The sequence below is a fragment of the Lethenteron reissneri genome, chromosome 56 (assembly GCF_015708825.2).
Source record: "Lethenteron reissneri isolate LAM-NWPU_2019-01 chromosome 56, ASM1570882v1, whole genome shotgun sequence".
Taxonomy (NCBI): domain Eukaryota; kingdom Metazoa; phylum Chordata; class Hyperoartia; order Petromyzontiformes; family Petromyzontidae; genus Lethenteron; species Lethenteron reissneri.
This window is the reverse complement of record NC_083834.1, coordinates 1074446-1096944: the sequence shown is the minus strand read 5'-3', so window position 1 is coordinate 1096944 and position 22499 is coordinate 1074446. Positions and strand designations below refer to the sequence as shown.

The 22499-nt window shown below is 57.6% G+C and overlaps 1 protein-coding gene across 1 annotated transcript in view; it reads right to left on the bottom strand.

Annotated features, from left to right (window-relative positions):
* INPP5B (inositol polyphosphate-5-phosphatase B) overlaps positions 1 to 22499 on the bottom strand; it is a 42448-nt gene that overhangs the window by 17100 nt on the left and 2849 nt on the right. The window contains exons 2-13 of the mRNA XM_061574590.1: positions 18043 to 18113; positions 16574 to 16762; positions 16115 to 16216; positions 11477 to 11591; positions 9904 to 10020; positions 8689 to 8876; positions 6692 to 6803; positions 6159 to 6268; positions 5211 to 5346; positions 4388 to 4498; positions 3183 to 3348; positions 2714 to 2949 (exon numbers count right to left, since the gene is read on the bottom strand). Of these exons, the coding sequence (XP_061430574.1) occupies positions 2714 to 2949; positions 3183 to 3348; positions 4388 to 4498; positions 5211 to 5346; positions 6159 to 6268; positions 6692 to 6803; positions 8689 to 8876; positions 9904 to 10020; positions 11477 to 11591; positions 16115 to 16216; positions 16574 to 16762; positions 18043 to 18095 (1635 nt within the window). The 5' untranslated portion in view covers positions 18096 to 18113. The remainder of the gene's footprint in view (positions 1 to 2713; positions 2950 to 3182; positions 3349 to 4387; positions 4499 to 5210; positions 5347 to 6158; positions 6269 to 6691; positions 6804 to 8688; positions 8877 to 9903; positions 10021 to 11476; positions 11592 to 16114; positions 16217 to 16573; positions 16763 to 18042; positions 18114 to 22499) is intronic.

Below are 22499 nucleotides of genomic sequence, written 5' to 3'. Positions count from 1 at the left end.
GACAGTCCTCTACTTGGGGCAGGAGACTGCCAAACAACAGGGTGTGGCTCTTCTTCTGAACAAAATAATGAAGGGGGTGTGGGAGCGTGGCGGTGAGGTGTGAGAAGCTGCAAGCCCAGGCTACTTTGAGCTCGCCTTCCCATTAACCAGAGGCGAGGAGTGGTGGTCGTGGTTACTTATGCCCCCACCGAAGACGAACATCCGTGGAGGGATGCAGGCAAGGCCGATGAGTCAGATCCCTTCTATGACCTCCTGTCACAGGTGCTGGCTAAAGTGGCTCCTCGGGATAGAGTCATCTTGTTGGGTGACTTCAATGCCCGAGTTGGTCATGATGCTGGCACCTTGTCTGGAGTGATTGGAAGGCATGGGCCAGATCAGCTCAATAACAATGGTAGGAGGCTGCTAGATTTTTGTGCAGCCCATGGGCTTATAATTACAGACACGCTGGTCCGGCATCGGCGCATCCACACAACATCATGGATGCATGCCAGGTCCAAACAAGAACATTTGCTAGACTACATAGTGACGGGACAATGTCCTTAACACCAGAACCTACCGTGAAGCTGATCTGCCCTCTGACCATCGACTTGTCATCTGTAAGATGCGCCTGCCATTCTTCCACTCCAACCTGTGACCAGGTGGCCTGGTCTCAGCTAGCTGATGAAAGTTGCAAGCGAGAATTTCATCATCGCTTGCGGCTGGGATTGGCATCGTCCCCCTCTCCTCCTGATGTCAAGGGTAAATGGGCGAGGTTTAGGACTGACTCATGCAGCTGCAATGGCTGCATTGGGTACACGGTCCAGACCTCCCCAGAGACCCTGACAGTGGAGGTGTTCAGGATGGTTGAGGCACAGGTGGTGCATCAACCAGTCATCTCGGTCATCTCAGTCAGTCGACCCGTGGCACCTGGGTCTGCCCCGTGACCTCCTGCCAGCGGGCGTTCGACACTTCACGTGGCCTCAAGGGGCACATAGCCTGGCACAAGCGTCGTGGTGACGTCACCGTCACTTAGTAGCGAATGCCGGTTGTTGTTTTTGTTGTGTGTGTGATGGTCAGTGTTCGTGTGATATAGCTTGTGTGTGTGTCCTTCACACTGTTGCACGCACAGGTGTTGTGGGAGTTGCATGCTACGAGCCGTTACGTTAATATCAACACATGCAATGCGCGTGCAACGGCAGACACCGCATGCAGCTCACAGCCGCAGACGGGAGTCGGCCGACTCGCAGCTTCAGTGCCACGGGTTGGCTGACAAGGAGCCGCCTTCCACAGGCGCTTCCGAGTCAAGTCAGGTCTCTGTGTGAGTCTGTGGGTCTCTGTGTGAGCCTGTGGGTCTCTGTGCGAGTCTGTGGGTCTCTGTGCGAGTCTGTGGGTCTCTGTGTGAGTATGTGGGTCTCTGTGTGAGTCTGTGGGTCTCTGTGTGAGTCTGTGGGTCTCTGTGTGAGTCTGTGGGTCTCTGTGTGAGTCTGTGGGTCTCTGTGTGAGTCTGTGGGTCTCTGTGTGAGTATGTGGGTCTCTGTGTGAGCCTGTGGGTCTCTGTGCGAGTCTGTGGGTCTCTGTGCGAGTCTGTGGGTCTCTGTGTGAGTCTGTGGGTCTCTGTGTGAGTATGTGGGTCTCTGTGTGAGTCTGTGGGTCTCTGTGTGAGTATGTGGGTCTCTGTGTGAGTCTGTGGGTCTCTGTGTGAGTCTGTGGGTCTCTGTGTGAGTCTGTGGGTCTCTGTGTGAGTATGTGGGTCTCTGTGTGAGTCTGTGGGTCTCTGTGTGAGTCTGTGGGTCTCTGTGTGAGTCTGTGGGTCTCTGTGTGAGTATGTGGGTCTCTGTGTGAGCCTGTGGGTCTCTGTGCGAGTCTGTGGGTCTCTGTGCGAGTCTGTGGGTCTCTGTGTGAGTCTGTGGGTCTCTGTGTGAGTCTGTGGGTCTCTGTGTGAGTCTGTGGGTCTCTGTGTGAGTCTGTGGGTCTCTGTGTGAGTCTGTGGGTCTCTGTGTGAGTCTGTGGGTCTCTGTGTGAGTATGTGGGTCTCTGTGTGAGCCTGTGGGTCTCTGTGCGAGTCTGTGGGTCTCTGTGCGAGTCTGTGGGTCTCTGTGCGAGTCTGTGGGTCTCTGTGCGAGTCTGTGGGTCTCTGTGCGAGTCTGTGGGTCTCTGTGCGAGTCTGTGGGTCTCTGTGTGAGTCTGTGGGTTTCTGTGTGAGTCTGTGGGTCTCTGTGTGAGTCTGTGGGTCTCTGTGTGAGTCTGTGGGTCTCTGTGTGAGTCTGTTTGTCTCTGTGTGAGCCTGTGGGTCTCTGTGTGGGTCTGTGTGTCTGTGTGGGTCTCTGTGTGAGTCTGTGGATCTCTGTGTGAGTCTGTGGGTCTCTGTGCGAGCCTGTGGGTCTCTGTGTGAGCCTGTGTGTCTCTGTGTGAGTCTGTGTGTCTCTGTGAGTCTGTGGGTCTCTGTGCGAGTCTGTGGGTCTCTGTGCGAGTCTGTGGGTCTCTGTGTGAGTCTGTGGGTCTCTGTGTGAGTCTGTGTGTCTCTGTGTGAGGCTGTGGGTCTCTATGGGATGGTGGCTGCTCTTCTAACTACACTACAAGTGTATGGTGCTGGTACTGCTACTGCTGAAACTGCTGCTGCTGCTGAAACTGCTGCTGGTGGCGGTGGAGTGACTTGGTGTAGGTGGTGGTGGCGGTGGAGTGACTTGGTGTAGGTGGTGGTGGCGGCGTTGCCGTTGCCGCCGTGTGGCCTCACCAGCGCGAGCAGCACGCCGGGCCGCACCTCTCGCACCGGCTCGCGCATGCGGCACAGTGCCTGCAGCGAGGAGCCGAAGCAGCTGGGCAGGTAGGAGCCGCTCACGGTAACAAAGTAGTCCTTGCCACCCGCCAGGTGCAACACCAGGATGTCCTCCACGCGGTCGTCGCCTGAGTTGAGGCGGGGGGCGGTCGACTTGTTCACGTAGACCTCCAGCTCCACCTCCATAGTGCCTCCTGAGAGGGGGGAGGGGGGAGGGTGGAGCGGGGCGGTGCAGGAGAGAAGTCGGGGACCGTGTCCCCAGAGTCCCGCACGAGGAGGAGCCGCGTCGATACGGAAACTCACGGGACACCACGAGATCTCACCGGGATCTTAGCCGACACCACGAGAACTCACCGGGATCTTAGCCAACACCACAAGAACTCACCGGAAACTCACTGGGCACCGCTCGACGTCACCGGGAACTCACCGGGCTTGATGATGGCTTTGCTGGGCGAGGCGCTGAGCCACTCCTTGCAGTAGGAGGTCTCGTCGAGTTTGCAGATGAACTCGAACTGGCACGGGCCCTGCCCGTCGTTGGTGATGAACAGCGACTGCACCTGCAGCTGCAGGAACTTCACCTCCGGGAACACAAACTGGGGCACACACGCGGCACACACACACACACGCACACACATTCATGAAACTCCGCAAACGCACGTTACACCCCGGCACACACGCACACAGTATCACAGTATCACACTCGGTACAACAACCCCCACACATACACGGCACACACACATGGTATACAGCTACGCTGAGGTTTACAAAAAGATCCCCTGTGTAGCCTTAACTGACTGATGCTGTCAGCGAGCACACCTATGAAGGCCGGCACGGCACACGGCGGCCAGTACAACGCCCGCCTTTGTTTCCCTAGTGGCGATGTTTACACACCGCACCAGGTACTCATTTGAGGCTGAGTCGACCTAGGGGAGGCCCAGGACCGGTTCAGATAATCGTCACACTTGTACACGCACACACACGCGTGTACACGCACGCACACACACTCACACACGCACGTACACACACACGTACACACACACACGCACGTACACACACACACGTGTTCACGCACGTACACACACACGCACGTACACACACACACGCACACGCGTTCACGCACGTACACACACACGCGCGTACACGCACGTACACACACACGCGCGTACACGCACACACACACACGCGCGTACACGCACACACACACACGCGCGTACACGCACGCACACACACGCGCGTACACGCACGCACACACACACGCGCGTACACGCACGCACACACACACACGCGCGTACACGCACGCACGCACACACACACGCGCGTACACGCGCACACACGTACACACACGCGCGTACACGCACGTACACACACACGCGCGCACATGCACACACGCGTACACGCACACACACGCGTGTACACGCACGTACACACACGTACACACACACACGCGTGTACACGCACGTACACACACACACGCGCGTACACGTACACACACACGCGCGTACACGTGTACACGCACACACACACGCGTGTGTACACGCACACACACACGCGTGTGTACACGCACACACACACGCGTGTGTACACGCACACACACACGCGTGTACACGCACACGCACTCGTACGTGCCGTCACCTCGCGCTGGCTGAGCGTCACCGAGGGAAGGCACTCGTTCTCCATCTTGTCCATGGTCTTGACGACGTCCTCAAAGACGCGCTTGTAGAGCCCCGTGTCGAGCACGCTCACCTGCGTCCACCACCACCACCATGTCCACCACCACGTCAACCACCACGTCAACCACAATGTACACCACCACGTTCACCACCACGTCCACAACCACAGTGTACACCACCACGTCCACCACCACGTCAACCACAGTGTACACCACCACGTCCATCACAAAGCCCATCAACACGTCCACCACGTCGTACATCACCATGCCCAACCGCTACGTCCACCACGTTAACCGCGTCCACCACCACGTCCATCACCAACATGTCAACCACCACCATGTCAACCACCACCACGTCCATCACCACCATGTCAACCATCACTGAGTGCACTACCACCATGTTAACCACCATGTCAACCACCACCATGTCCACCACCACCACGTCAACCACCACCACGTCAACCACCACCACGTCAACCACCACCACGTCAACCACCACCACGTACATCACCACCATGTCAATCATCACTGCGTGCACCACCACCATGTCCACCACCATGTCGACCACCACCGCGTCCACCACCATGTCAACCAACACCAGGTCAAACACCACCATCACCAACATGTCCACCACCTTGTCAACCACCACCATGTCCACCACCACCTCCACCACAACCACGTCCACCAGGTGCCTGCCCCCCTTTCCCCTAACCCACTTTGCCCCTCCCCCACCTTACCCCCCCTCCCCCCCTTGCCCCCCCCTCCCCCCCTTGCCCCCCCGCGCACCGCGATGTCGAAGACGGCGCTGACGGGCTTGTGGTCGCTCACGCACAGCTCCATGTGGCTGCCGTAGCGCCGCAGCTGCACGCCGGGGCCCTTCCACAGCACGCGGTCGCACCACGCCGGCACCCGGCACTTCTCGCTGGCAACGCACGGGGGGCACAGCGGCAATCACCACGTCATCACCATCGTCACTACCAACGTCATCACCATCGTCATCACCATCGTCACTACCAACGTCATCACCATCGTCATCACCATCGTCAGAGGCAGCGAGTGACGTCATCAGCATCGTCAGAGGCAGCGAGTGACGTCATCAGCATCGTCATCAGCATCGTCAGAGGCAGTGAGTGACGTCATCACCATCGTCATCACCATCGTCAGAGGCAGTGAGTGACATCGTCAGCATCGTCAGAGGCAGTGAATGACGTCATCACCATTCTCAACAGCAGTGAGTGACGTCATCACCATTGTCAGCGGCAGTGAGTGACGTCATCACCATTGTCAGCAGCAGTGAGTGACGTCATCACCATTGTCAGCGGCAGTGAGTGACATCATCACCATCGTCAGAGACAGTGAGTGACGTCATCACCATCGTCAGAGGCAGCGAGTGACGTCATCACCATCGTCAGCGGCAGTGAGTGACGTCATCACCATCGTCAGAGGCAGTGAGTGACGTCATCACCATCGTCAGAGGCAGTGAGTGACGTCATCACCATTGTCAGCAGCAGTGAGTGACGTCATCACCATTGTCAGCGGCAGTGAGTGACGTCATCACCATCGTCAGAGGCAGCGAGTGACGTCATCACCATCGTCAGAGGCAGTGAGTGACGTCATCACCATCGTCAGCGGCAGTGAGTGACGTCATCAGCATAGTCAGCGACAGCAATGGACAGTGTTGTGCAGCGACTGCACGGCGAGTGTGCAGAGTGCCTCGCGCTCCCCCTCCCGCACCTCGTGTCCCACTTGCTGGAGCCCGTGTCGTACTTGTACGTGGGCTGGAAGGTGACGGCTCCCTCCGAGTAGCCCGAGAACGCCGCCTTCTTCCCCCTCTGCTGGCTCAGCTGGCACGCCGCACCAGACAAAGGTTGCCCCTCCGTCGCACACACACGCACACACACGCACACGCGCGCACACACACGCACGGCCAGCCACATACACGCACACACACGCACACGCACACACACACGCACTGCCAGCCACATACACACACACAGGCACGGCCACAGACACACGCACACACACGCACGGCCAGCCACATACACACAAACACGCACACACACACACGCACACAGACGCACACACACACACGCACGCGCACACACACACACACGCATGGCCAGCCACACACACTCACACACGTACGGCCACAGACACACTCACACCCGAGTTGCGTAACCGGCGTGGACTCGGCTGAGGCTCGACACACAATGGCCGGCTCTGGGCGACCCCCCTCCCCACCCCCCCCACCCCCCCTGCCCCCCAACCTGGTCATGCTGCTGCAGCGTCTGGAAGTCCTGGTCCTCGATGAGCAGCTTCACCTTCTCCACGTCCACCTCAGTCAGCCGGTAGTTGAGGTCGCCCAGCCACAGGATGATGCTGCCCAGGAGACAAAGGCCAAGTGACACTTGCTACCGCCCCCCCTCCCCCGCGGAGGCCACACAGGAGCCCACACAGGAGCCCACACAGGAGGCCACACAGGAGCCCACACAGAAGCCCACACAGGAGCCCACTCAGGAGCTCACACAGGAGCCCACTCAGGAGCCCACACGGGAGCCCACTCAGGAGCTCACACGGGAGCCCACTCAGGAGCCCACACGGGAGCCCACTCAGGAGCCCACACGGGAGCCCACACAGGAGCCCACACAGGAGCCCACACAGGAGCCCACACAGGAGCCCACACAGGAGCTCACACAGAAGCCCACACAGAAGCCCACACAGGAGCCCACTCAGGAGCTCACACAGGAGCCCACTCAGGAGCCCACACGGGAGCCCACTCAGGAGCTCACACGGGAGCCCACTCAGGAGCCCACACGGGAGCCCACTCAGGAGCCCACACGGGAGCCCACACAGGAGCCCACACAGGAGCCCACACAGGAGCCCACACAGGAGGCCACACAGGAGCCCACACAGAAGCCCACACAGGAGCCCACTCAGGAGCTCACACAGGAGCCCACTCAGGAGCCCACACGGGAGCCCACTCAGGAGCTCACACGGGAGCCCACTCAGGAGCCCACACGGGAGCCCACTCAGGAGCCCACACGGGAGCCCACACAGGAGCCCACACAGGAGCCCACACAGGAGCCCACACAGGAGCCCACACAGGAGCTCACACAGGAGCCCACACAGAAGCCCACACAGGAGCCCACACAGGTGCCCACACAGGAGCTCAAACAGGAGCCCACACAGGAGCCCACTCAGGAGCCCACTCAGGAGCTCACACAGGAGCCCACACAGGAGGCCACACAGGAGCCCACTCAGGAGCTCACACAGGAGCCCACACAGGAGCCCACACAGGAGGCCACACAGGAGCCCACACAGGAGCCCACACAGGAGCCCACACAGGAGCCCACACAGGAGGCCACACAGGAGCCCACACGGGAGCCCACACAGGAGCCCACACAGGAGCCCACTCAGGAGCCCACTCGGGAGCCCACACAGGAGCCCACACAGGAGCCCACACAGGAGCCCACACAGGAGCCCACACAGGAGCCCACACAGGAGCCCACACAGGAGCCCACACAGGAGCCCACTCAGGAGCCCACACAGGAGCCCACACGGGAGCCCACACAGGAGCCCACACGGGAGCCCACACAGGAGCCCACACAGGAGCCCACTCAGGAGCCCACACAGGAGCCCACACGGGAGCCCACACAGGAGCCCACTCAGGAGCCCACACAGGAGCCCACACGGGAGCCCCCGCAGGATGCCGGGGACAATTGCCGTTCGCGACCGCCGCGTGTGGAGGTCGGCTCGGCGCTGCGGTCACAATAAAACTGGACTGCGACGGAATCACCGATCTCACCAATATTAGGCAATCAAAGGATGGGGGGCGTGTCACATCATCACTCGATCCACGGATCAATCGGCAATGAATCGGCACGGTGATTAACCCGCAAATTACGATTAACCCACTCTTTTTGATGTTTGTTTACTATGGAGCGGAATCGATACAATTAATCGCGTTTAACGATCCACAAAGACACGCCCCTTCAGCCAACGCCACGCCCACTTTCTTCCATAAATGGGCAAATCTCTGATCTGTTAGGCGGCCGCCCACGCCGGGCCACCGGGAGCGAAGCTGCCAAGGTGAGCGGGAGTCATTCGCGGTCGATACGCAACGCAGCGTTAACCAGGGCGGCGTGCCGGAATTCGAACCGCCCACTTCTGCAACGAGAGGTAAACAACTCCCCCTGCCGCTGGGCCGTGCCGGGGCAGCTCGTCACGCGTGGCCGGGGCGGACCCCGCAGGGCGGCCCACTCACTCGTGGTTGGGGATGGAGAGGCGCGGCAGGGTGGCGTCGATCTGCGGGAAGGAGAGGCGCGAGACGATGTCGCGGTAGTCCTGGTTGCGGCGCTCCACCTCCTCGGTGTGGGCGGCGAGGTGAGCGTTCACCACGCACAGCGCCGAGCTGTGCAGCAGGAAGCGCACCGCCACGCCGCCCTTGTTTCCCTGGCGCACGCACAGCGACGCGCACGCCAAGACAGAGATCCCCCACACACAGCGGTGAGAGTGGAGAGCGAGGTGAGCGTGAGCGTGGCGAGCGTGGTGAGCGTGGCGAACGTGAGTGTGGCGAGCGTGACAGTGGTGAGCGTGGCGAGTGTGGCGAACGTGAGCGAGTGTGGTGACGTCACCATCACTTAGTGGCGGACGGCGGGTGTTGGTGAGCGTGAGCGTGCCGAGTGTCGAGTGCGGTGAATGAGCATGGTGAACGTGGTGAGTGCGAGTTTGGTGAGTGTTTTAGGCGATTGAGTGCGAGTGTGGTGAGTGTGGTGAGTGTGGTGAGTGTGGTGAGCAAGGTGAGTGTGGTGAGTGTGGCGAGTGTGGTGAGCGTGGTGAGTGTGGTGAGTGTGGTGAGCGTGGTGAGCGTGGTGAGCGTGGTGAGTGTAGGGAGTGTGGTGAGCGTGGTGAGTGTGGTGAGTGTGGTGAGTGTGGTGAGTATGGTGAGCGTGGTGAGTGTGGTGAGTGTGGTGAGCGTGGTGAGCGTGGTGAGTGTAGGGAGTGTGGTGAGCGTGGTGAGTGTGGTAAGTGTGGTGAGCGTGGTGAGTATAGGGAGTGTGGTGAGCGAGGTGAGTGTGGTGAGCAAGGTGAGTGTGGTGAGTGTGGTGAGTGTGGTGAGCGTGGTGAGCGTGGTGAGTGTGGTGAGCGTGGTGAGTGTGGTGAGTGTGGTGAGTGTGGTGAGTGTGGTGAGCGTGGTGAGAGTGGTGAGTGTGGTGAGCGTGGTGAGCGTGGTGAGCATGGTGAGCGTGGTGAGTGTGGTGAGCGTGGTGAGTGTGGTGAGCGTGGTGAGCGTGGTGAGCGTGGTGAGCGTAGGGAGTGTGGTGAGTGTGGTGAGTGTGGTGAGCGTGGTGAGTGTGGTGAGTGTAGGGAGTGTGGTGAGTGTGGTGAGTGTGGTGAGCGTGGTGAGTGTGGTGAGTGTAGGGAGTGTGGTGAGCATGGTGAGCGTGGTGAGCGTGGCGAGCGTGGTGAGCGCCCTCACCATCTTGCCCATGATTCCGGTCCCCACGGTCTCCGCCTCCACCTCGGAGATGAACGGGGCGTGCTCCTCCCGAGCGAACACCAGCAGCATCATCCCCACCAGCCTCACCAGCTTCACCTACGTCACACCGGCGTCATACCACACACGGCATCACACCGACCAGTTTCACGGCTCACCTACTCCTGCCATGAAACCATCAGAATCGTCACACCAGCCGCACCAGCCTCGCCTTACACACAGCATCATACCAGCGTCATCCCCCACCAACGTCGACTGCACGCAGCAGTACACGAGCACCATACCCAAAACACAGAATCATACCCAGCAGCATCTCAGCGGCGCCGTCTGAGTACAGATGTTGCTAACGAATTTTCAATTCCCCCTACGATGTCCATGAGAGAGAGAGAGAGAGATGGTGAGTGGGGGAGCTGGGGGTGACGGCTAGGCCATGAGAGAGAGGGAGGGAGATGGTGAGTGGGAGGGGAGCTGGGGCTGACTACCAGGTCACATGAATGAGCGTTTCATGGGGACCATCAACTCCGTAAACGCATTTTCACGCTCAGCGTGGCCAGCACACGCACAAAGAAGATGCCCACACACAAAGACAAAGATCCCCTGTATAGCCTGTAACAGAATGTTGGGGCAAGTGATGTTAGCGAGCACCTATGAAGACTGTCACGGCGCACACAGGCAGGCAGTAATAATAAGTCACATGCACACAGCGCCTTTCGAAAAGCTACTTGATGCGCTGTGCACCACAAGATGGATAAGCAGATGAACCGCTCGCCAAGGGGAGCCGAAGCAAAGCAGAGAAGCGGAATGAGAGCCGAGAGAAGCGAGGGCGGGCACAGCGGAGGTCCCGGCGAGCTGAGGGTGAGCAGCTGAGCAAGTGGCTGGGCAAGTGGGTGAGCGGGTGAGTGATTGGCTGAGCGGGTGAGTGAGTGAGTGAGTGGGTGAGCGGGTGAGCGGGTGAGTGTGTGGGCGAGCGGGTGAGTGATTGGCTGAGCAGGTGAGTAAGTGGGTGAGCGGGTGAGTGAGTGGGCGAGCGGGTGAGTGAGTGGGCGAGCGGGTGAGTGAGTGGGCGAGCGGGTGAGTGTGTGGGCGAGCGGGTGAGTGATTGGCTGAGCGGGTGAGTGAGTGTGTGGGTGAGCGGGTGAGTGGGTGAGCGGGTGAGTGTGTGGGCGAGCGGGTGAGTGAGTGGGCGAGTGAGCGGGTGAGTGAGTGGGCGAGCGGGTGAGCGAGTGGGTGAGCGGGTGAGCGAGTGGGCGAGCGGGTGAGTGAGTGGGTGAGCGGCTGAGTGAGTGGCTGAGCGGGTGAGCGAGTGGGTGAGCGGCTGGGTGAGTGGCTGAGCGGATGAGTGAGTGGGCGAGCGGGTGAGCGAGTGGGTGAGCGGGTGAGCGAGTGGGCGAGCGGGTGAGTGAGTGGGTGAGTGGGTGAGCGGCTGAGTGAGTGGCTGAGCGGGTGAGCGAGTGGGCGAGCGGGTGAGCGAGTGGGCGAGCGGGTGAGCGAGTGGGCGAGCGGGTGAGCGAGTGGGCGAGCGGGTGAGCGAGTGGGCGAGCGGCTGGGCGAGCACCTTAACGTATCGCGCCCCAGGGTGCAGGCTCTCGGTGACGGCGCGGAGCCACTCGTCCTCCTTGGGGGAGTCGCTGAACACAAACGCCTCCTTGCTGAGGTCCAGCTCCTGGAACCTGCGGCACCACGCGCAGAGGTCGCGCACATCGGGTCAACGGGTCGTCGGCTCACCGCGACTTCCAATGACGTCTGCGCCACCACCACCACCACCACCTTCCCTCGGCCAGATCCTGCTGCTGCTGCTGCTGCTGAATCCCAGATCACCTGCTCTACCAGCAAGAAAGTTTCATCTCATCCACCACACTTACACGTTACAACCCTCACCCAAGAGTTCACTCACACACCCACTTATAATAATTCGTAATTATAACTTAAAATCATAAATTGCGCTATGCATGGCAAGGCAAAAATAGTTAAACATTAACTGAGAAAAAAAGAAGTGAGAGAGAGAGAGGTTTGAAAATAACTGAAGAGAGAGACAAAGCCATTTCAAAGAGGCGTTTTTCGTGGAGAAGTGAAGATGTGTAGCCGCCTCGGAGGTCTCCTTGCCTCGAAGGGCCAACGAGCCCCAGAGTTGAGGTGTCGCACTTGGAAAGGCGCTGGTCACTTTCCCACCCATCAACTCGCTCACGCTAACACACTCACACTAACACACACACACACTCAAGCTAACACACTCACACTAACACACACACACACCACACACACACACTCACACTAACACACACACTCACGCTAACACACTCACACAACAACAACAACAACAACCGCCATTCGCCACTAAGTGGCGGTGACATCACCACGACGCTTGTGCCAGGCCAAGTGCACCTTGAGGCCACGCGAAGTGTCGAACGCTCGCTGGCAGACCCAGCAGGTGCCACGGGTCGACTGACCGAGATGACCGAGATGACTGGCTGATGCACCACCTGTGCCCCCTACTGTACCAACTTGCTGTGCTTTAGCCACCCGGCGCTCCGCTCGTTGTTGTGAGCGTCGCTCCTCCGCCCTCTGTTATTGTTGGAGGGCGACTGCCTCCAACTGCCCAGTAGCGTCCTTCACGAGCCTCCTCCACTGAGGCCGATCTTGACACCGCTGGTACCAGTCATCGGCAAGTCCACTCAGCTCCACGTCCTCCTGTACGACATCACTCCATCTCTTCTCTAGCCCATGCCGCGCCCGCTTAGCCCCCTCGATCCGGCCGAACAAAAGCTGTTTAGGCATGCGGTGGCTGGGCATGCGAGCTACATGACCCAGCCAACGCAGCCTTGCCTGCCGGAGGAGCTCACCGATGGGACTTTGCCCAGATCTTTCAAGGATTTGTGAGCTCCTCACACAATCCAGCCTGGTTAAACCCAGGATGGATCGTAGGCAGGCCAGCTCCCACTAACACACACACTCACGCTAACACAGTCACTCTCCCACTAACGCACACACACACTGACTCACGCTAACACACTCATTCTCTCAGTAACGCACACACACACTGACTCATGCTAACACTCACTCTCCCACTAACACACACACACTGACTCACGCTAACACACTCACTCTCCCACTAACACACACACACACTGACTCACGCTAACACACCCACACTCCCACTAACACACACTGACTCACGCTAACACACTCACTCTCCCACTAACACACACACACACTGACTCACGCTAACACACTCACTCTCCCACTAACACACACACACACACACAGACTCACGCTAACACACTCACTCTCACACTAACACACACAGACACAGACTCACGCTAACACACTCACTCTCACACTAACACACACACTCCCACTAACACAACAACAACAACAACCGCCATTCGCCACTAAGTGGCGGTGACGTCACCACGACGCTTGTGCCAGGCCAAGTGCACCTTGAGGCCACGTGAAGTGTCGAACGCTCGCCGGCAGGAGGTCACGGGGCAGACCCAGGTGCCACGGGTCGACCGGCCGAGATGACCGAGATGACTAGCTGATGCACCACCTGTGCCCCCTACTGTACCAACTTGCTGTGCTTTAGCCACCCGGCGCTCTGCTCGTTGTTGTGAGCGTCGCTCCACCGCCATCCGTTGTTGTTGGAGGGCGACTGCCTCCAACTGCCCAGTAGCGTCCTTCACGAGCCTCCTTCACGGAGGCCGATCTTGACACCGCTGGTACCAGTCATCGGCAAGTCCACTCAGCTCCACGTCCTCCTGTACGACATCACTCCATCTTTTCGATTTAAAGCTTTCGTGACTGCAGGGATTCATCTTCTTGGTTCTTTCGGTAAAGTCACGTAGAAGGGAAGTAATAAAATAATAAAAATAAAACATAATAAAATAAAATAATTCTCACGACGTTTCAGCTACAACGCAAGCAGCCGTCTTCACCTTGCGTTGTAGCCGAAACGTCGTGAGAATTATTTTATTTTATTATGTTTTAATATTTTATTACTTCCCTTCTACGTGACTTTACCGAAAGAACCAAGAAGATCACTCCATCTCTTCTCTAGCCCGTGCCGCGCCCGCCTAGCCCCCTCGATCCGGCCGAACAAAAGCTGTTTAGGCATGCGGTGGCTGGGCATGCGGGCTACATGACCCAGCCAACGCAGCCTTGCCTGCCGGAGGAGCTCACTGTTGGGACTTTGCCCAGATCTTTCAAGGATTTGTGAGCTCCTCACACAATCCAGCCTGGTTAAACCCAGGATGGATCGTAGGCAGGCCAGCCTAAATGTTTTCAACCGGCGAAGATGCTCCATTAGGGGGGTCCACGTTTCGCAAGCGTAGAGAAGGGAGGGAATGACCGTGGCCGAGAAGACCTGAAGCTTCGTGCGGAGCGACAGACCAGGTAGCTTCCACACAGCATTACGCAACCAATGAAAAGATATTGCCGCTTGACTGATTCGGAGTGAGACCTCTGCTGATAAACTGGAGCCGGTCATAAGCACACTGCCCAGGTATGGGAAACTCTCCACAACTGCCCCATCACCGATTGGGAGTTGTGGGGGTGGAGTGTCCGATGGTACAAAATACCCAGGCAGGTGCTTAGTTTTGGTGGGGCTGATGGTAAGGCCCCACCTCTTAGTGGCACACTCCAGTCTCAGCAGCAGCGTCTCCAACTCCTCTTCTGAATGAGCAGCTATTACCAAATCATTGGCATACATAACGTGGTTGACCAATAGGGAGCCAACCCTTGATCGCACCCGGGCGTCGATCAGCCTCCCATTATATCTGTACCAAATGGAAATTCCACCGGTACATCTATTGAAGGCTTTACGAACTACGTGGTCGAAATAGATGTTAAATAATGTGGGAGCCAGAGGACATCCCTGTCGCACCCCAAGGTGTACAGGGAAAGGCTCCGACTCCCGGCCACGTAGTTTTACCCGGGCCCGCTCACCATCATGAAGGTCCTTAATGATCGTGAGCAGAGGGTCAGGGACTCCGAAAGCACGAAGAACAACCCAGAGCCCAGTCCTACTGATGGTATCTAGGCCTTGACTAGGTCAATAAAGCAGAGATGTAGGTCTTTTTGGAATTCCCTACACCTCTGCTGTAGCAGATGGACAGAAAATATGGCATCTGTGCAGGACCGCCCTTTCCTGAAACCACATTGAGGCTCCGCAAGCCTCTCCTCAGCGTGCCTAGCAAGGCGATGTTGAATAATCCTTGCCAGGACCTTACCCGGCACACTCAGGAGTGAGATGCCCCTGTAGTTGTTACAGTCGATACGGTCCCCCTTCTTAAAGAGGGGGACCACCAGGGCATCCTTCAAGTCCTGCGGAACCCGTCCAGTGGTCCAGACTGTTGTTATGATGTCATATAGGGCAGTCTGTGCACAAACGCCACCCTCCCTCAGCATTTCGCTTGGGAAATCATCTCTGCCCGGTGCCTTTCCTGGTCTCAGACTCCGGATCGCCCTCAGTACTTCCTCAACAGCTGGCACCTCAGCCAACCACTCACAGGGGGTGACCTCTTCCAATATTTGAGGCACCGCAGCCTCAGCAGGGTCATCCCCACTTTGTGCCATGATGTTTTCCTGGCTGAGAGATTTTCCCTCCCCCAGGACCTCACAGAAATGCTCAGCAAATCTGCAAACCTGTTCCTGGGGGTCGGAGATTGGATCACCGTTTTTTCCCCTAATGATGGTAATAGGTGTGGTGCTGCAGGTTACTTTTTTGATGGAGTTGAATAGTGATTTGTGATCGCGGGCCACTGAGGCAGACTCCATCTCCTCAGCAACCCGCGACCACCACCCATCCTAACACACATACACACTGACTCACGCAATTGCCGACACACACACACACACGAGCCAAAACACTCACTCGAACACTCATTCACAGAGCCCTGGCCTATTGATGGTATCACAGTGCTTGAAAACCCACTCGGCTCACGTTGAGACCTATGGCAGAGACACGGGGACGTAGGCACATGGGGAGGAGACACGAGGAGATGCGGGTCAAGGCAAACAGCGAGGAGATCCAGCTATGAGACACAGCGGAGACACCGCGGGGAGACGGGGGAGACACGGGAAAACACGGGGACAGTGGAGACATGGGGACACGGGATGCGGAGACACTGGGGGGAGCCTCACGGAACTAAGCGCACACGCGTGGAGCCGCACGGATGGATTGCGAGGCTGCCTTTACCCCACGCAGTAGACGTCAGGCGGCTCGGGGTCGCCTGCGAGCCACGGGCCGAGCGCCTCGCCCGGGGACTGCCCGTTCACGTTGTACGTGCCCACGTGGAACCTGCACGGGGTGGGGGGGGGGTCACGGGGGCACATGAGGAAGCGGGGGCATTAAGGCGAGGAAACGCGGTGGCGCGGGGGAGATATGGGGGCAAGAGGGGACACGGGGTCACGGGGGTTCACGGGGGGTCACGGGGTGACATGGAGAAGCGGGGACGTAGTGACGCAGGGGGGACACGGGGATCTGTCAGAACAGTCGCAAGAAAGTGAAACAGTCAAGACGCACAGATTCACGGTCAAGAGTTCGAAGTTCACACATCAAGGGTCAGGGTTCAACGTTCAGGAGTCGGGGTACACGTGCGTGACTCCCCGTAACTCCCCGTGCCCCCCCCTCCACCCCCGTGCGTGGCCCGCTCACCGGAAGTCTCGGGGGGTGGTGTACTCCCTCTCGCGGCTCAGCAGGAGGCACTTGACGAGGTTGTCGCGGGCCCCAAACTGCTGGATGGAGAAGAGCTGCGAGCGCACGGGGGGCTCCATGTGGGGGGGCGGCGCGCCCCCCGCGGCAGACGCCTTCAACGCCCCCCCCTCGCCTGGCACGGGCGGGGGGCTGCGCTCAATGCACACGCACACACGCACACGTGTACATACAAGATAGAAAGACAGATCTCCTGTATAGCCTTGACAGACTGTTGAGGCAAGTGCTGTTAGTGAGCACCTACGAAAGTCGGCACGGCACACGAGGAAGTGGGTGGCCAGCATCACGCCCGGCCACCTTTGTCTCGCCAGTGGCGATGTTTTACAGACCGCACCAGGAACTCATTTAAGGCCACCTAGGGGAGGCCCAGGACTGGTTCAAATAATCTTCCTTGGTGTTGGCCATGAGCGGGGAGTCGAACTCGGGTTGCCGGGTTTGTAGCGCAGCGTGCTAACCGCTGTACTATTGCTCACCATATATACACGATCACACATACACACACGCACCACACACACGCACACGCGCACACACACAGGTGTACAACAATAATAACAGAAGCACCATTTGCCAATGAGTGACGGTGACGTCACCACGGCGCTTGTGCCAGGGCTAGTTGCATCTCGAGGCCACGTCAAGTGCGGCGAGCTCACTGACAGCTCACGGGCGAGACCCAGGTGCCATGGGTTGACCGAGACCGAGGAACCACCCGTGCTCCCCACTGTGCCACTTCGCAGCGTTTTATTGCCGCCCGGTGACTACGTTCGTTGTTGCGAGCGTCGCTCCTCTCCCCTCTGCTGTTGTTGGAGGGCGACTGCGTCCTTCACGAGCCTCCTCATTCACAGAGGCTGATCTTGACACCGCCGGTACCGGTCATCGGCAAGTCCACTCAGCTCCATATCTTCCCGTACCACATCAGCCAATATCTTCTCCAGCCCGTGCCGTGCCCATTTAGCTCCCTCGATCCGGCCAAACTGCTTGAGCAAACTGCTTGGGCACATGGTGGCTGGGCATGCAGGCTACATGACCGAGCCAGCACTGCCACACCTGCAAAAGGAGGTCACTTATGGCGCCGTGTCTACATCTGTGAGCGCCTTACAAAATGCCAGCCTGGTTAAACCCAGGATGGATATTAGGGAGGCCCGCCTGAATGTGTTGAACCTTTAAAAGGGCTGCACACGCTTCACAAGCACAGAAAAGGGAAGGCATTTCCTGTTGTCAAAAAAAGCCCGGAGCTTCGTGTGGAGCAACACACCAGGTAGCTTCCGCACAGCAGGACTACGCAGCCAATGAAAAGATAATGCCGCTGGACTAATCCGGAGTGAGACCTCCGCTGTCAAACCGGAGCTGGCCATAAGCACTCAGGGTAGGCGAACTCCCTCCACAACTGGCCCATCGCCACGACTCACTCTCACCGTCTGTGCGTCCTGCGCTGTCCACGCACGTCCCCGTTGCTCTTCCCGTCCATCTCACCGGCTGGCCATGCCTGAAGGTGCGGGACACACGGGACGCAGAGACACGTGGGGACATTGTAGCATTGGTAACACTTCGCCTCTCTACAGCCCTGAGCCAGTGGTGGAAATTCCACATTCTTGTGGTAGGGTCTACGAGTCTCTCCGTCTCGGACAACCCCACAAAGCACTAGCGATTTTATTGACCTCGCAGTCCCTAACCCCCCCACCCCCGCAAACAGGAACTGAACCCACGACCTTTCCGATTGCAAGCCACTCGCTCCAGCGCTGACCAGCCACCCGGCATTTACACTACATTCAGTGAGCCACGCAAACCGAATCGTACCAAACACGACTTAAAACCAGGTAATGGACAATCCGGGTGCCGGTCTGCCACGCGAGGACACGCGGTCTCGGAGGAGGTGACGACTCAAAGCCCCAGACCAGGTTCCGTTGTCCCCTCGAGCGACTCCGTCTGCCCAACGTCGTCAGCAGCGATAGCCGAGGAGCGCGCGGCCGCTGTGGCTGCTGTTGCCGCTGTGGCTCCCATGGGGCTGCAGGGCGATCGCCACGCAGGAGGGCGCCGCTACTGCTGCTGCTGCAGCAGCAGGCCGGTCGTTTTGCAGTGCATGGCGATGACCGCTGCTGCAACTGCTGCTGCCGCTGCTGCTGCATGACCTCAACGGACGACTTTGCGGCATAATTTTTCTTAAAAGTTGGATTTGTGACGCCGGCAGACAAGGGCTTCCTACTCGCTCGGAATGTCGTCGCGGGATCTCTATTGCGAGTAAAGCAGACGGCGCGTAGTAAGCAGTCGGCAGTATTTCGTGGTCGACACACACTGCAGTATTAACCAGGGCAGCCTGCTAGATTCGAACTGCGAAGCCCCTTCAACAAGCAGCGGACACGCTAACGCTGAGTCGCATCTCCCACTAAAAAACTACACATTTCTTTGTTTTACCAGGTCAGGCCCACTGAGCTATGTAGCTCTTTTTCAGAAGCGACCTGGCAACAAAGGACAGCTCAACTAAGTGGCTTACCATGTGGAAATTCATAGCAACCAAGTACGCTAAACGCAGGTTGATTCTAAATGAGGAGGGAAAAACCGGAGGACCTGGAGAAAAATCCACGCCACCACGAGGAGTACGTGCAAACTCCAAATATTCAGGCGTTGAGGTCGGGATCAAGACCCCACGACCTCCTGCATACCAGGCGAGGTAGTTAACATCTCCTAGCCACCGTGGTACTAATCCCCCACCCCAGCAGCATGGCGCCTAACATCCGAGCTCTCACGAGCAACACGATTACACCACCGCCACTGCACGCGCAGAGAGCGGCGTGAGGATTTACAAAACCAGCCCCCACCTCTTCATCCCCCTGCAGTGGGAGACGGAATCGGACCGGCGACCCCCTGGATTCCAAAGTCTCAACACCAGCGGGGCAGCTCATAAATACACGCGAAAACCACTCAGACTAACCCAGCCCGGTCACGTTGTCACACAACCAACTTTGTGTAGTTATTTATAGAGGCAATGGGTCTGTTGCCTCCAAAACACTCTTCCATCGCCGTGACTGCCACCACCATCACGGGGGCCGTTCCCGTGAACTTCACCCCTTGTCTGTACCCCACGCTGTGTTCAACAGCCACCACCGTACTGCAGGTCGCAACAACACTCACCAACTCAACAAAACTCGCAACCACTCAATTACCACACTGCAAGGTCACCTCTCCGTGCGAGTCTCTGTGCAAGTCTACGAGTCTCTGTTTGTCTATGGGTCTCTTTTGGAGTCCAAGGATTCTACGTGCAAGTCTATGAATTTTCTGTGTGAGTCTATGGGTCTCTGTACGAGCCTGTGGGTTCCTATGCAAGTCTATGGGTCCTGATCAGCAGAGTCAGGCTTGCCTATATTGGTTCAACGCAGGTTCAAAGCAAGCAAACTCTGGACTGATTTCAAGCCTTGCATATATTGATTCAGCACAAGCAAACGCTGGACCGGTTTCAACATTCAGTGTCTCACCAGCAGAGCCAGGCTCGCTCGAACCAATGCTGATCGACTGCCAGATGTGTATAGTTAAGGGCCCTGTCAGATATGGGTCTCGAATACACAACAAAGAATATAATCACACCGAGTGGACCGAGACAAACCCCGCGGATCGCCGCTACAGCCGCAAAGCGTCCCTCTGCGACCCGGCCCGGTGGCCTCTCGGGACCACGTCAAAACATCCCTCCGCTAATTAAACTCTCGCCGCCACCTCGGTGCGAACGGTAAACGAGCCGCGTGAACTCCTCCCTGGCGTGGATTTTCCAAGCCTGTGCCAACTTGCGGCGGCAGAGGCCGGATCGGGGTCTACACTAGGGCCAGCGGAGGGTTGGGGGGGGGAGATTGGAACGGACCCGAGCGTAGAAGCTCCACATTCCACATGCAGAGACCCACGCGCCCCACCAAAACCCCACGCGTCTCACCAAACTCCATGCGTCCCACCAAATCCCATGGGTCTTACGTAACTTCACACATTACACCAAATGCCACGGGTCTTACCAAATGCCAAGGGTTCCACCAAATCCCACGGATCATACCTAATGCCACGCATCACACCAAATCGCACGGGTCTCACCCAAACCTCTGTGCGCCGGCGATCTCGGGATCACAAGTCCAGTGCGACACTTGACCACTACACTGTTGCAGCACCGAATGCAAAAACGAGAATGATTTTAGCCACCCTCGTGTCATACGGCGTTAACCTCGCGAACCGAGAATCACAAGACAGCAGCTGCCACAGTGCTGGTGGTCGGCGTTGCACTGGGCTTGCGATCCAGAGGTCGCCGGTTCCATTACATCTGTCGGCGTGGCATTTGAAACAAGTTTCTCAAAACTACCTCCCCCCACTTCCCCCCCCCCCACTTTCCCACTCTCTCTGCCGCCTCTGTGAGAGAGGCAGTTTGCATAACAGACATTAAACACGGAACAAAGAGACAGGAGTTAAAAGGTGAGCCATAGCAGCTCGGAGCACATCGATAATCTGATGCTGGATAGCAACATCGCAGCGCGTCTAACGGAGCGAGTTTCCAATCAGTATGTGCTTTCCTGTTGTGAAGTGACGGGTCGGATGCAACGGAAACCCACAAAGAAAACGGAACGCAAACCAAAAAATTTGCAGCGGAAATTCATGGCGGTCGACGTGTAATTGGTCTCACGCTGACGATGCGACAAAAAGCGGAACAATGCAGATTATAGAACCAATGCAGATGACAGACCCAATGCAGATTACAGACCCAATACAGATTACGGAACCAATGCAGATGACAGACCCAATGCAGATTACAGACCCAATGCGAGCTTGTGTTGACTGGTTTGGAACAGAAACATTTGGGCTTTGCTACGGCCGGACGCATGACGCGCGAGAAGGGACGGACGATGGCCGAGAACGATCGAGGAGCGGCAGCCGAGGAAACGGAACGCGTCCAGGCGTAAGAGATGGAGCGATGACGTGAGCTCGTGTGTCATGGAGCAGGTGCCCGGTAGATCGTTATTGCATCGCAGGATTGTGAGAGGTGGCTTGGGAGGTCCTTCATCCAACAGGGAATAGATCACGGCTGATGACGATGATAAAAGAGTGAAATTGGTGCGCATTTCCTGCTAAGACAAACTCATCGGACAAATGGTCAGCAGCCAAGAAAACGGACAAAAACAACTGAGAAGTTCCGCACAGAAAGCGTCGAGAGAGAGAGATGCCACGCAGGGACTGACACCCAGAGACTGGGAGAGGAACACCTGCATCGGAGAACACGAGATAACTCACACCGCTTCGACCATGAAGGTAACGTCAGTGGGGCGCGATAATTATGCAGGAAGACGTCACGGGAAGGGACATGACCCAAGAGGGAAACAAACCCCTGCGGATATGGAGCAACGCCGCTATCAGGCCGTGTGCAGCGGTGGGAGGGATTGTGACAACGCAGGACGTGACTGGCCCTTCAGCAAAAGTTTACATTTATTTAGTTTTAACCACTCAAGTGTTAACCACTCAAGATAGCAGGGTCTCAGTTAGATCGCGTAAATATAAATGTGTCGTTAGACCCACCACCACCTGACACAGCAAATTAGTAAGGTTTGTCACGTAAACAGAACGTGCCAGTTAGTTACTAGTGCAATACACCACTGTGTTGGAGAGTAAACCCACTGCAACATTTACAATTCAAGTAGCGTGATGTTTCGCCTGGAATTACAACCAGCATCACCAGGCGATCGCCAGAGTTGTCGACAGCCAGAGTTGTCACCTGATGATGCTGGTTGTAATTACTGGCAAAACGTCGTAGTCGAATTGTAAATGTTGTGGGTTTACTCTCCAACACACCGGTGTGCTGAACTAGTAACGAATTGGCATGTTTTGTTTACGTCACAAACCTTACAAATTGGCC